The sequence below is a fragment of the Crocodylus porosus genome, unplaced genomic scaffold (genome assembly GCF_001723895.1).
Source record: "Crocodylus porosus isolate Cpor-Errol unplaced genomic scaffold, CroPor_comp1, whole genome shotgun sequence".
Classification (NCBI taxonomy): domain Eukaryota; kingdom Metazoa; phylum Chordata; order Crocodylia; family Crocodylidae; genus Crocodylus; species Crocodylus porosus.
The window spans coordinates 15,999,862-16,013,409 of record NW_017728932.1 but is presented as its reverse complement, the minus strand read 5'-3'; the positions used below and the strand labels follow the sequence as shown (position 1 = coordinate 16,013,409).

The 13,548-nt window shown below is 49.6% G+C and overlaps 2 protein-coding genes across 2 annotated transcripts in view; both read left to right on the top strand.

Moving 5' to 3' along the window:
• The window catches only part of ITGAE (integrin subunit alpha E), a 32,381-nt gene extending 27,566 nt beyond the window's left edge, over window positions 1-4,815 (top strand). Inside the window, exons 28-31 of the mRNA XM_019545317.1 lie at window positions 1,105-1,206; window positions 1,809-1,904; window positions 2,974-3,084; window positions 3,763-4,815. Of these exons, the coding sequence (XP_019400862.1) occupies window positions 1,105-1,206; window positions 1,809-1,904; window positions 2,974-3,084; window positions 3,763-3,834 (381 nt within the window). The 3' untranslated portion in view covers window positions 3,835-4,815. The remainder of the gene's footprint in view (window positions 1-1,104; window positions 1,207-1,808; window positions 1,905-2,973; window positions 3,085-3,762) is intronic.
• Window positions 4,816-6,070: 1,255 nt separating this feature from the next.
• The window catches only part of P2RX5 (purinergic receptor P2X 5), a 23,354-nt gene continuing 15,876 nt past the window's right edge, over window positions 6,071-13,548 (top strand). The window contains exon 1 of the mRNA XM_019545753.1: window positions 6,071-7,239. Coding sequence (XP_019401298.1) covers window positions 7,237-7,239 — 3 coding nt within the window. The 5' untranslated portion in view covers window positions 6,071-7,236. The remainder of the gene's footprint in view (window positions 7,240-13,548) is intronic.

The window sequence follows — 13,548 nt, the reverse complement described above, 5'->3', positions numbered from 1 at the left end:
GTGCAAAGTAATGACCACAGGGCTCGCCTGTGAATTGTGCAATCAATGTAGATGGGCAGCTGCTGCAAAGTAACCATCACACGATTTGCTGACAAGTCTCAAAGTAAGTGTAGACTGGCCTGCAGCGCAAAGTAACGATTGCACCACACAGTGGTGAGTCCAGCTGTAAATGTAGACTGGCCACCGGGGCAGAGTAAGTGATCATGTGACTTGCCAATGAATTGTGCAATACATGTAGACCAGCCTCTGGTGCAAAGTAATGCACACGCAACTAGCTGGTGAATCGCACAGTAACTGTAGACTGGCCACACCCACAAAGTAGTTATCACACCATAAAAATGACTGTTGAACTATAGAAAGAGCCGTTCTTGAAAAGGTGCAGCAACTCAGGAGCTGGTTTCTATCCTGCTTTTGCTTGAAGGGGTGGCAGGGTCCTAGAAACGGGTTTGTATATCACGGCCCTGCTATCCCTTGAAATGAAAGTGGGGTAGAAATCAGCTCTGGAGTTGCTACACCGTTTCAAGCACTAACTTTGTAGCTGGTTGGCTCTATATAACTGGATGGTCATTTTTGTCTTGTGATAATTGTGTTGTGGTGTGGTTGGTTTGAACTTACTGTGCAGTTAACCAAATAATTGCATGACCCTTGCTTTGGATGTGTGGCCAGTCTAAATTTATTGTGCGATTCACTAGTTAATTGCACAGTACATGTAACGTGTAGCAGGGGCCTTACTGATTACTGGCTCTAAGTCTGTCAGGGTCTTTGGGATGTGGCCCTTCAGTTTTCTCAGTAGTCAAGGGTAGTGACAGCCTCCGAGGGCCTGCGCTAAGGGCTGCTGTCTTGTGTACATCTTTGCAGGGACATTAACTGTACATGGCTAATACAGTTCATCGTGTGCAGTCTTGAAAAACAGACAAGTGTTGCAGCTGTGGTGCATACAAAGCAGGCCTCTAGTGTGACTGTTTCATACTGTAGATTTCACAGAGAAACAACATGAAAGGTTTAAATTTACTTTCATGCAAATTGAAATAGCGAAACCTCTGCATACATTAAAGATCTGTTCTCTCCATGTATTTCTCAGTTAACGCCTTTTTTCTGTTCTAGGTCAGTGAGGAAGTAAAGTATCAGCGTGTGTGCTGTGTTTTCACAGCAGACAGAGAAACTATTACTGTGATTGCTGAACTGCCATTAATTGATTCCCACAAGGTATGCGCTGCCTGTACTTCTCTGGCTTTGGTTGCTAAAGTTTCCTTTCTTAGGGTTTGGATGAGAGATTTCTTAAGCGTCTCCAAAGAGATTTTATCCTTCCACACATGAGGGTATTTCCTAACTGCAGAATAAGCATGGGGATTTAACTGTGTTTCCAGTTTCAGGAGAGACTCGGCTCCTAAGAGCTCCAGAAAACAGTAGCTTATGGAGTGCTTGTCTGTGCTGCATTGATTTGTTTAGGCATCATCTCAGTATGTGAGTTGTATGCCCTTGTGAGAAGGAAGGGTTTCAGCTAGGCTGGGATGCTTCCTTAGATCCTATAGCTAGAGCTGCAAGTTCTGGGCATGTTGGCTGCAAGCAGAGTCTGGGGTCTGGGTCAGTAAGGTCTCCTGTGGAGGCTGGAACATATACCAGCATATTAAGGTACAAAAATTGCCGACTGATGCAGCAGAGATCTCCATGTGGAAAAGCGCTACATTTGTGGAAGAGGTTAGGAGGGGTCACTTTGTATTCATATGACCCTTATGGTAACTTTTTTCTCATAAAACCTGGCAGGATCTAAATTGTACTGCTTTATTTTTTTCTCCCCTCCTCCATAGTTTTTGAAAGCCAGAACTGACCTGCTGGTCACTGGAGAAATCACCTTTGACAGACAGCTGTATGTGGGCCTGAAAGAAGAGAACCACAAAGCAGAGGTATGCAAGCTCTATGTAGGCAGCTGGGACCCTTTCTCAGGATAGCAGTGAAGAGGAGAATGCAGCTCATTGTGCTGAACTTCAAAAACTGTGTGATTTAGTACAGCCAAATCCCTTACCCACTGAATTTAACCTTGGGAGCTTTGCCACTGAATTCAGCAGAACAGGGATCTGGATCACAGCGAGGACAAAAGAGAAGGGAGGCGTGTGCACTAGTGCACACTGGGGTGTTCTCTGCCTGGTGCAATGTCTCCCGGATTTGCAGTAGTGCAGAGAACACCCATCTCTCCAAAAGAAACTTCTGGTGTAAATGACAGTAGAAAGGACAGCCCTAAAGAGGCCTCAGGAACAGCAGGCAAATGTAGGCACCTCCCGAGAAGACTGAGGAAATGCATCCAAATGAGGCAAGCAGCCTTTCCCTCTTGGAGGAGCAGCACTCGAGTTCCCTGCTGCTCACCTTAGTGAATCCGCCCCCCACCGGTTTGGTAAATATGAGGGGCAAAATGTACCACTACTGCTCTAGGTAATGGTTCATCATTCTGTCAACAGAATTGTGGTGTGGGAAGGGACCTCGGGGATCGTCTAGTCTGCCCCCTTGCACCGATGTACTATTCCTGTAAGTGTCCCTGCCGTAGTGCAGGCTCCCCTTTAGGACTGACTTTGATTACACATTGCAAACGACAAGGTCTTGTCCTCACTAGGACTTCAGTGTGTGTTGGTTAGTGTGTTAACTGTACACCTTCCTTCCTAGTGCAGATGAGACATACGTTGTCATGGTTATTATTAAGGGATGTTGATGCAATTGCTGTTCCCAGAGATTTGTTAAGCAAGATGAGTGAGTTTTCTTGACTTGCTTTTCTAGTCTTTTATGACTTCTTTCTGTTGTTAGCAGCTGCTTTGCATGCTGCTGCTGCTGCTTCAGCCTCTCTTCTCAAGTTCACGCTGTCTTCGGCCTTGTCCAATCTAGTATTTGAAGGTTGGGTATTAGATGGAGTAACAAAGTTATCTTGAATTCACATCTCCTGACACTAGATACCTTATCACATGCTAAATCTCTCTCTCATTCTAGATCACTCTTGTCTTCTTGAAAGAGGAAAAAGTCCAGATCTTGCCTATTGTCGTCGGAAGCTCCATTGGTGGATTCCTCTTGTTGGCTTTCATTATTGGTATCCTTTGCAAGGCAAGTATTCCCATTGCTGTGTCTTCAACAAAGCTTAGCACAGTCCTTGTTCCTCTTGTGACCTCAGCAATGCAGCAACGCAGCCATGACTGCTCAGTTGCATTTAACCAAGACATTTAACCACGACGTGGAGTGCCTGACCTTTGGGGCTCTTCCTTCCATCTTTTCCAGAAAAAGAATTGTTAAGTGTTTAAGGGTTCCTTGAGTCTGAACTTGTTTTAAACAAACACACAACAAGTGTGGGAGCTGGGTTCACACTTAGTGTCAGGTCGTGGCCAAATTCTGATTTGAAAAGCTACATCCAACCTCTTAATTTCTTTCATGGTTTCATCTAGATACAATATTCCTCTTTACTTCCTGTCTTCAGTGACGGCTGTGTTCCAGTCTAGGTTTTGGCTGCATTTTAGTATAGCAGGGAAGTGGTTCCTTGTCTACTTGAGTGTATCTGTTTGAAGTGTTTCAGGCTGTAAAGTGCCTTGGGTACCATAAGCATCATAATTTTGTTACCTGAGGCCATTACCCCTTCTTTAAGTTTTCATAGACTTTGTTGCAACTTTAATTGAGTGATAGAAACTCAGAATTTAGTTCATGGCAAAGCTGTCTATATAAGCATATACACACAATCTTCTTGAGAACCTAGGACTATTTTTAATCCTCTTCTTGCTGTTTGTTTTTTAGTGTGGCTTTTTCAAAAGAAAGTATCCAACTCAAATGAAGGAAAACATACTTTCTGAGGACAAGGCCAACTAGAACAGGATCTGTGGTGGAGTCTCATGCTCTTTGTGAAAACTACCGTGTCACAGCCTATCCAGAAGTGAAGGGATTCAGTTTCTGTGAGCTGGGATGGATGGTCAAGGCCATGAACCTTACTACTGCCACTCTTTGCTCTGTGTTTGGAGACTTTGCACTTCTGGGAAATGCAGCCACCTGCCTGTGCAGCTACCGTGGATTGGGTGGCTCCTTGCAGAAGCTGGACTTCCCTAGGCTGATAAAGAACAGACTCCTTATTTCAGATTCTGCCTATGTGCAACTACGCTGTTGAAAATGCAATTCAGAGCTTGCTGAATTTGTCCGTTTTTGTTGCTTTCTTTGCTATTTCAGTGCTGAGCTGCTTTGAAACGGGCTTTAATGGCAGGCAGCTCCAGCGGTGTGGGATGTATGTAGCAACAAATGGGTGGAAGCTTGCTGTGCCAAGGTGCTGTGATGAGCGATTTGAGGTCAGAAGAGGCTTGGGACTGGAAATACGATGAGTCTTGAGGCATTGTGAGTCTGAATGGTAAGACGCTGGGAGTGAACTGCGCAGGGTTGCAGCAGGTCACAACTGTGGCGTATCAGGCAGCAGAGTGGAGGCCCACGAATAGAACAGTGTGCTGCACACCATGGGAACAGCAATTTGCAGTGTGTGGTAAGAGTGTGTGGTCAATGTGCATAATAGCTCCTTGATCTGTGGTTGGTTCTAGTCCAGACTCTGGACATTACCTCTAATCCCCCACCTCAATTTTTACATTTTTTTAAAGAATGAGCATAAGTGCCTATAAATATTTCCGCATTTGGCTGTGGTAGAACCAACCTAGCTGTGGTGTTTTGTTTTACTTCTGTCACATTTGCTTACTCTAAAACCACATGAAATCAAATGTGTGTTTGTGTGTAACATGCAGAATAAACGTGAGACCTTCATTGTAACAGGAGGAAGGGATCCCCTGCCTGCTCCCAGTTTAACTACAGTTCGTGGGGAAAAGAAAGTAACTCAGATGCTGTGTGGCTTGGACTGAGGTTCCTTCAATGCTCCTGTGTAGCATCTGGTGGGAAGGCGGAAGGGAATGCATCTTTCTACAAGTTGTACATGGGGCTGTGCTGGCCTTGGGTTCAGCATCCAGGCCTGCTAAGGTGCCAGCAAGAGCATCGCCCCCCGCCCCAACCCGTAACTCACAAACAGCAGTGGAATTGGTTGGTAGGAGATGGCACATCTGTTCCTTCCAGGCTAGATTTCAAGTGGGAACTGTGCGGCCCCAGTCCTTGGATGCAAAGGAGTTTCAGGATTTCTGTGGTTGGGGCCAGAGCTGGCAATCCAAGCAGCTCATCCTGGCTTGCTTGGGAGGGAGTAAAAGCCCCCATTGAACCACTTTCAGGAACAGAGAGGCTGTTTGTTTCTTGCTGGTTTCTGTGTATTTGAGCTGTGGCTGGCTGTCACAGTCCAGGGCTGGCTGAGTCCCTCTCTGTCTGTCCTGCCCCACCCCACCCTCCTCATGGGTTCAGGTTCATGCCTTTATCTCCCAGTGTGGAGTGATCGCTTACCCGAGCAGTGATCAGTCCCGTATGCCTTGTGTGTGCCTGTTCCACCCCATCAGCACCCTGGGCAGTCAGCCAGCAGGAGGCGCTGGTGTACAGCATCTGTGCCCAGACGTTGCGTTTTTCTAGGTTTAATCTGGACTACAGCCACCACTATATATACGTGGGCATCTGTAGTCTGAATTAAAATTGTCTCCAGTCTGTATTAACTAATCTGCGTTGAATGAGGATTAAAGTTAATACAGACTATCCCAGTCTGAACTAGGCAGTTTAAACTGTGTTAATCAATTTTTTCATACCGCTGGTATTTAGGGATTGAAGTTGCCCGTTCCCATTGCCAGGTGTAGCAAGTGAGTGTAGTTTTGTGGCCCTGAAGTGGAGAAATGCTGGAAAACCTCCCCCCCGATGGTCACTGATCATCTATTGACCTTTCATTTCAGTTGAAGTTTTATTTGAATTGTGTGATTTGAATTGGTTAACACGGTTTAGAAAACGGTGAGCACGTCTACAAATGGCCTTAGAGACCTGCTGTTATTCCTGAGTGTGCTGCAGTGCTGCCCAGCTAGGCTAGCTGTTTCCACCCCAGCCCTCTCAGCTGTGGGAAGCGGGAGGTGCTCAGCACATTGGAGACAGGCCTCCTGCAGCAAAAGTGAAAACAAAGAGAACATGGCCATGGCAAACCACTCCCCACTGGTGTTACTCCAGTCCAGTGCTGAAGTCGGGCACACTGGTGGGTGTGTGGGGGGGATGCTGACTTATCCAGGAGGCTGGCAGGTGCCCCCCTCTGAGGGAGCTGGTCACTGCGAAACGGAAGCAGCTGTCAGTGCCCAGAGGAAGGGTACTGGGTTTGAAGATGGGTGCAGTGGCTGCATCAGTCAGACCGCAGTTTGGGCACTAGTATCACAAGCTGTTTGTGCAGACTCCTGACCCCAGCAGGCAAGGCATTCACTTGCTGCCAGTCTGTCCCAGGTGCCAAGCATTGAGATAATGAGGCTTGCCAGGGGAAGGCTCTGGGACCTGAGGTCTGTGTAAACCGAGGAGCCAGCCAGCCTCAGGTCTTCGTAGCTGGGTCGGCATCTGAAAAGGTGGGTCTTAGTTGAGCACAACAAGGTTTGCTTTCCCGCCTTGTATTTAAAAAAAAAAAAAACACAAACCAACCCAACAACCCAGTGTCCTGTTGTTTTTGGGAGTTGCCTTGCTGCAGCTTCTGGACAGTGAATCCCAGGGGTGAGCCTTGCATGTGTGTGACTTCACTGCCTGCTCATGCTGGGACCGGAGTTCCTGGCTCTGCTTGAACATGGGGTCAGGAGCTGCGCTGCCGCCACCCCCCCCCGGAGCTGGGGGTTAGCAGAGTTGGAACCAAGCGGCTGCCTCGGGGAAAGCGGGACTCTGGAAATGAGAGGGGCTGAATCTTGGCAACATGCTGGGCTTTGCACAGCAGAACATGCCAGGCATGACAGCCAGCCATGAGCCAGTCACCTGGACCAAGGGGAGGTATCACCAATGGTTGTACCTGGTGGGAAAGGCCATGAAGAGGCTATCTTGTTTCACAGCTGCTTAATTTGTTTTGGGAGACAGTCAGATGGATTTATTCTTGGGGGAGGGGAGTGTCTTCTCTGCTTTTTCTCCAGCAACGGGTGAGCCTCATGCTATTCAGAAGCTCAGTGTGGACAAGCCCCTGGGCCTCCAGCTTTGGAGGGACTGAAAAAGGCCACCAGTGCTTTCAGTCAAGGCTCCTCATTACTGCCTCCCCACCTGTCACTCAGCGCCTCCTTGCAAACCGGATCATCTCCATTTCGCAAGAAAGACCTTCCTTCTGTGTGGTGCCAGAGCCAAGGAGAGCGAATTGCAGCCTTCTTGTACATGGTGAGTCTGGAGTCGCAACAACTGATCCGTGCCTGCTGGCTGCTCCCCTGGTGAAAGGAGGTTATTTGTAGAAGCGCAGGCTAGGAATAGGAAGCAGGGGGTTTCCAGGACAATTTGGATCTTAGACTACGTGGTAAAAATGAAGCATTAGGTCACTTCCTGGATGCCTGCTATGCCCTTCCTTGCACCTGCCTTTGGAATAGGATCTCTGGCCCTGTCTGGGGAACAGCCGGAGTTCCTAGCTTACGCGCACAAGCGCCTTGTGCACATGGGCTGTTTTTTTCAGAGCTCTGTTTAATATGAGAGAGGGATTATTCAGGTATATTCAAATCTCATCACTGCACTTAAGTCTGACCTGCAATGGTCAGGTCAGCAGCTGAGTCTTTCCTTGGGAGAAGCCGTAAATGAAATCTCACTCGGTGTACAGCAAGTGGTGACATTGGGGACTTGCAAGTGGATCGTGATAGTGAAGTGCAGGCTTCTCTCAAGCTAAGGCTGAGGCTTTTTGGGTGTGTTTTCTTCAGCTATAGCTACTGTCCTGGCTGCTTTTCTGGGAGGGAATAAAACCTAGTAAAATCTGGAAAGGTGTTAAGGACCTGCCCAGTTGCAGGTCCATAATGTATGAGTGTCCAAACCCTTGTGAGAGGAACAGTGTGTGTTTGAGCACTCTCTTCTGGATTGCACAGCAGTCGTGCAAAAGGAGGGTTCATTTGGGCCCCGTGTGCACTATGCAGTTTTGCTGGTGTAGCTGCCGTGGCATGTGTGCATCTGAGAGTCATGTCCCATAGCTGTGGACACTGAGCAGCCAGGGCAGGCTGCTGCTGCTAGCTTAGCTAATGTCAGTCAAGGAAGTGGTGCAGCTGTGTGGGGGGAAAACCCCTTTCTGCTGCCATGTGCTGGCAGTCTGGCTATGGCAGAATTGACTCCCTTGTGCGATTCAGCCCGTGGAAGGCCACGTAGCCCCAAAGGAGGAGCTTGGGGGTGGGGGCGGGTCTCGGGAGAAAACATGGAAGTGGGCTGCAGGGTAGGGAGGGCTGTCACTGGAGACCCAAGCCAGCTACTTCGTGGATGGGACAGTTGTGCTTTGCCATGTGTTGGGGTGGGGGGATCCCATGTGCTGTTTGCTGCCCCTCTGCTTAAGGAAATGGGATGTGGGTGGGTTTCTGCAAATGCACGACACCAAGAAAATGCTTGACTTCACATCGGTGCTTTTTGCCAATGTATTAATTTATTATTGCTTCCTTTACTTAATTGCTATGCTGCCCTTCCCAGCAAGGGCTCAGGGTGGCAGCAGCAGAATGGAGCGGAGAACACAATCGAGGGACCATGCGTTGTTACCCAGGGCAGGGAGCAGGAATTGCTTCTTAACTCCAGCTGGTGATTTGCATGGAAGCAGGAGGGCTTAGATGCTCGTGCCTGACCACCAGAGCAGTTCTTAGTCAGCAGTCAACCTTTTTAGTGCTATTTTGCCTCAGTAATATCCTGCACATGGTCAATTCTGTGGAGTTTCTTCAGTGGCAGTTTCTTTCTGTGGCTTGAAGTGCGCTGCCTTTTAATTGTGGCGTGTGCCCTGATACTCCTGCACTACAGGAGAGGAGCCAGGTTTCTGTGCTCCATTCCTATGGTCTCTTCTGCTTTTGTCCTTTCTCATCTCTCCCACAACTCTCCAACCGCTTCTGTTTTCTTGAAACTTGCAGCAAGCAGGATCGTGGCTATAGCAGGGGCCTCTGCGCTGCTCCTTTCAGGTGGCTTTTCATTATGAAGTGAATTAGAAGACTTGTAAATTGAATGCATCCCATCCAAGAATTTAATCCTTTGCAGTTGCTGTAATGCAAGCCAAATCCATTCGTGGCGATTGGATGGCACTTAAGGGATTAGTCTGGCCTGCCAACATCGTGTATTAACCCAGCCTGCAGCCATGTATCTCATTGGGTCCTGGGGTTTTCCCCATGGAAGCTTGGTTGTAGTTTCTTTTATCTTTTAATAGTAAACCCTTCCAATAAAGTCCTTGGCGCTCATGTGGATCTGAAGCTCCCAGGAGCACAGAAGTTTTCAAAGCTCTGAAGTCTTAATGTTCCCCCCCGTCCTGCCAGAAAGGGAGCGTTGGAGTTTATTTCACATGAGCCGGTTAATTCCCCCGGCAGCACGGGTGGAGTGCAGAGAGGTGGCTTATAAAGGGAACAAACACATGGGCAGAGGTTGAAAGCCGCTGCCTCCTACTGGGGTGCCAGTACTTCTGTGCGGATCTGGATCGTCCCGCCATCGTGGGGTGGGATTGATGAAACAGCTGCATTCCTGTTTTGGGGAGACTAGCTGGCCATGTGTCCTTGCTTTACTTTGCACTGAACTCCCTTGGGTCCTTCTCCCATGGCTGGACTTGCGCTGTGTTGCAAGCTGCAGACCTAAGCCTGTATTGAGAGTGAGGATTGAATCGAGAGCGTTTCTGTCTCCGGCTCATTCCTCCCACACACCTCCTTCCCTCCTATTCAGCTACCTGTCTGGACTCAGTCCACTCGAGGCTTTCTGGCAGAAATACTCGTGGCTCGGGCCGAGGCACGCAGTAGGAGACCGCCCATGTTGGCTGTTCCTGCCTTTCATTAGGTCCCACTGATCGCTGCGGCCAGGCAGCCTAGACATGCTGCCTGTTTGCTCAGCACTTTCAAGAGAGCGAAGGTCAGCTTTTTACAGAGCAAATGGGAGGAAGCTTCTTCCTGTACAGATAGATATTGCTCATATAATGTGTTGTTCAGCCTCCTCAATTGCCTGCTCTCAGCTGCTTGTAATGGATTAACCCCCGAGGATTGGTGTGGTGATGGGACATGTTGTCATAGATGCTTTTGAGGCCCCTGAGCTTTCAGAGGTGTGGTGGGGGTCCTGTTTTAAAGGACTTAAAAGGGACATTTACACTAGCATAACCAGCTTTTATGCTGGTGTAATCAAGAGCAGGACAAAGAGAAGGCTGAGGGGGATCTAGTGGCCTGTTACAAACTAGTCAGAGGGGAGCAGCAGGCACCGGGGGAGTCCCTGTTCCCCCGAGCACCGCCAGGAGTGACCAGGAATACTGGTCACAAGCTGGCAGAGGGTAGGTTTAGTTTGACCCCAGTACTCTTTCCTGCCATGGCAGGGGGTCGGACTAGATGATCTGCTCAGGTCCCTTCCGACCCTAGAAACTATGAAATCCTCCCTGGGTGGAACATACTCATGCGGGGTGTAGCGTTGCCACAAAGTACCAAGGGTAAAACTGCACTGGTGCAAGTGTCATCTGTTCTTTTCATGGTGCATTCGGCTAGCAGCAGATCTCGTGCGGATCAGCAGTTAAATGTGTTGGTACCAGGTGACTGGAGGAGCAGTGTGGAGGCTGCCTGCGGGGGAGCACAGTAACCTGAAGGGCATCCCTTATCTGTGATCTCCCAAGAGCTCATAGCAGCACCGGGAGGCGACTGTGTGGCATGTGGCATGTGGCTCTGGGAGCAGCCTGGTCTCAAGTGCGTGCCAGAGGCCTGTGATGGATAACAAGAGCCTCAAGTAGGGAGATGTGATTTGCAACCATGGTGTAGATTGCTCAGTGCGTGTGTCCGTGATTGCTACTGTGCGTATTTGGCCTCCTTGTTTGAGAGGGGATCAGGCTGCGTGCTGAATGGCTAGTGAGATCTTTGCCGTTCCTGTTGCTGGTGTGAATCCGGCCTATGCTACACGGTGGCTAGAAAGCGTTACCATTTGGCGGTGGCCTGTGAGGAATGAGTTTGGGCCTACATCCAGTTCCTGGAAGTTTCCCAGAGACTAAAACGGTGGCTCCACACGGCAGTCCCTGCGCTGGCTGTCCAGCAGAGCGGGCTGGGGCTGACAGAGCCCTGGCAGGCTTGCATCGCTTCCCCATGCCCACGTGTCAGGGCTGAGGCACTAATGTACTCACTAATGGAGCCGATCTGCCAGGCATAGCCTGGAGAGACGCTGCCTCGTTATGTTAATGTGAAGGCATGCTTTATTAAAAGCCTTCAGCTTTCAGGTCCTTGACTTGACTTGATGTTTCCTTTGTGGGCTGCTCTTAGAAAATCGAAGCACCGACTTGCAGCACTGTACAGAGCTGCTGTGCTCTCAGCTGCAGCTTTCAGGCTCCCAAACGGCGGGTTTTCTTAATGGGAGCTCTTCATTTCTGCTTCCTGCCATGGTGCCAGCAGTTCATCCATCAGTGTTGGTCCTATGAATTTCCTCAGCCCTGCACCCTTTCCTCCCCTTGATACACTCTGCAGATGTCTCAGTCCTGGCACAGCGGGGCAGGGAAACAGGCAAGATATCAGCTAAGGGTGATTAAAGACTCAGTGGAGCGATCAGTGAGCACATCCCCAAGATGAAGGAAATGATGTGGTGAGACCTGCCTGCTGGTGACCTCCAGACCTCTGTTCTGCTTTTCCCACGATTTAAGAGGTATCTGAAAGGGATTTGCAGATTTCTGGAGCAACCCTCAGAGTTACGAGCTGTGGTCTTAGAAGCTGGATCTTTGAGGTGAATGGGAGCAGGAGCGTGGCCCTACACAGAAAATACCAGTCTATCTCCTGGAGCCGGCAGAGCCACATTCCCCACGTTTGGAGGCAGATTTGGATGCTTCCACGGGAAGGACGGGAAAGCTGCGACTGCCGTTTTCATGCTGTGTCCCCCAGTCACTTGGACGTGTTGTTCTAGTCCAATCGCTTAATTTAAAAAAAAAAAGAGAGAGAGAGAGAGAGGAAAGAGTAGAAAGCTAACCAAATCTGCAGCTCCTCGTTTGTAACCATGACAACTCGCAGCCTGGTTCTCTCTCGTGGCCCTGCGCTGCTCTGACTGCAGAGTCGCTGCAGGAGGAAAGGAGACGTCCGAGTTGCATTTGGACGTTTCTGCCTTGGCAGGTTGCACGTGCGTTTCCCTGCTTCTCACCTCCTGCGGTCAAATCCATCGTCTCCAGGGAGAGCCGTTTGCTCTGTGCTCAGCCCTGCTATTTATGTCTTTCCGCGTGTTCGTCTCATGGCTTCAGAGCAGCTTTCCAACCTCAGTCAGCCTTCTTGTTGGTCACGATGAGTCGGCGTAAAAATACCAGGTTGTGTGAAGGACCTGTTGCCAAGGCACGAGGTTGTCTCGGTCCCTTGCGTCAGTCTGAAATGCCACATCAATCTTGGCGCACCCGGGCCCTGCGTGGAGAAAATGCGTTGCGACTCCTCTCTAACTCCACAATTCATCTGCCCCATCGCCTGGGACGCAGAGTGCCTCTGTTTCGTTCGATCACTTGTTGCAGGAGCTCAGGGTTTGCTTGTCCCTAGCCGCCCTGTATGCCGGGCACAGAGGTGCCTGCTGCACACGACAGGTGGAGCTACCGCGACTTCTCGGGGCTTTCGGTGGTCCCAGGAGCTGCCTTTGGCCTTTGCCTGGGGCTAGGGCTCCTCTGCTGCACATTTGTACAATCTACAAACTTGGCGTGAGTTGGACAGGGGTGTTCAGTTGTGCATCTTGCCTAGGTAGCTGCTTGGATCCTTGTTCTGTCCCCAAGACACGGGTAGGTGGAAGAGCTTTGTGCAGGCAACGTGGTGGGGAACCACTGGGAGAGCACGAAAATACTCCTTGATGCTCAAGACCCAGCACGGAAAAGGAGGTAAGGGAGGCCCGCTGACCTTGGGTCACTGTTGGGGGCAGAGCCATTGGGCCTCCAGTATGAGCGAGCACGGCAGGGAGAGTTTCTATTGCCTTCGTGGTCGTGCACCGTATTAGCAAGCTGTTTCACTAAAGGACTTCCCTTTCTTTTTTTGCAAACAGGAAACATTAGAAGGAACCTGAGGCCCAGATTGATGCTGCGTGATTGCTAAAGCCACCTTTTGGCCCAAGACAGCGGGTGTGCACCTGAGATCACCTCAGGGGGGTAGGCTGTAGCAGGGTTGGTGTAAGGACATAGGCATATCAGGGCTCTTTGGGCAAATCTGATAACTTTTATTAGACCAACTCAAATAGAAATTGTCTGGTGTAATAAAAGATATGAGACTCACCCAAAGAACCCAGTGTGCCCGAGATCACCTGGGACGTCACTCGTGAAGCTCATCTGTTTAGCTGAGGAGCACTGCTGGGCAGGGACTTCCCTCTGGAAAGTGCTTACAATGCTTTAGATGCCGTTGGGCTAAGGGTGGGAGGTAAAAAGTCCTCCTTACGGCTCTGTTCTTGCTGCACGTTGAAGGGTGTGAATTCTTATCTGGGGAAATCTCTGCTCGTGAACTAAGTGAAAGCACGCCCCTAGTATGGACTGCATTTCTCAGACCTCTCAACAGCAAAAGATGCTGACATGACACGGAC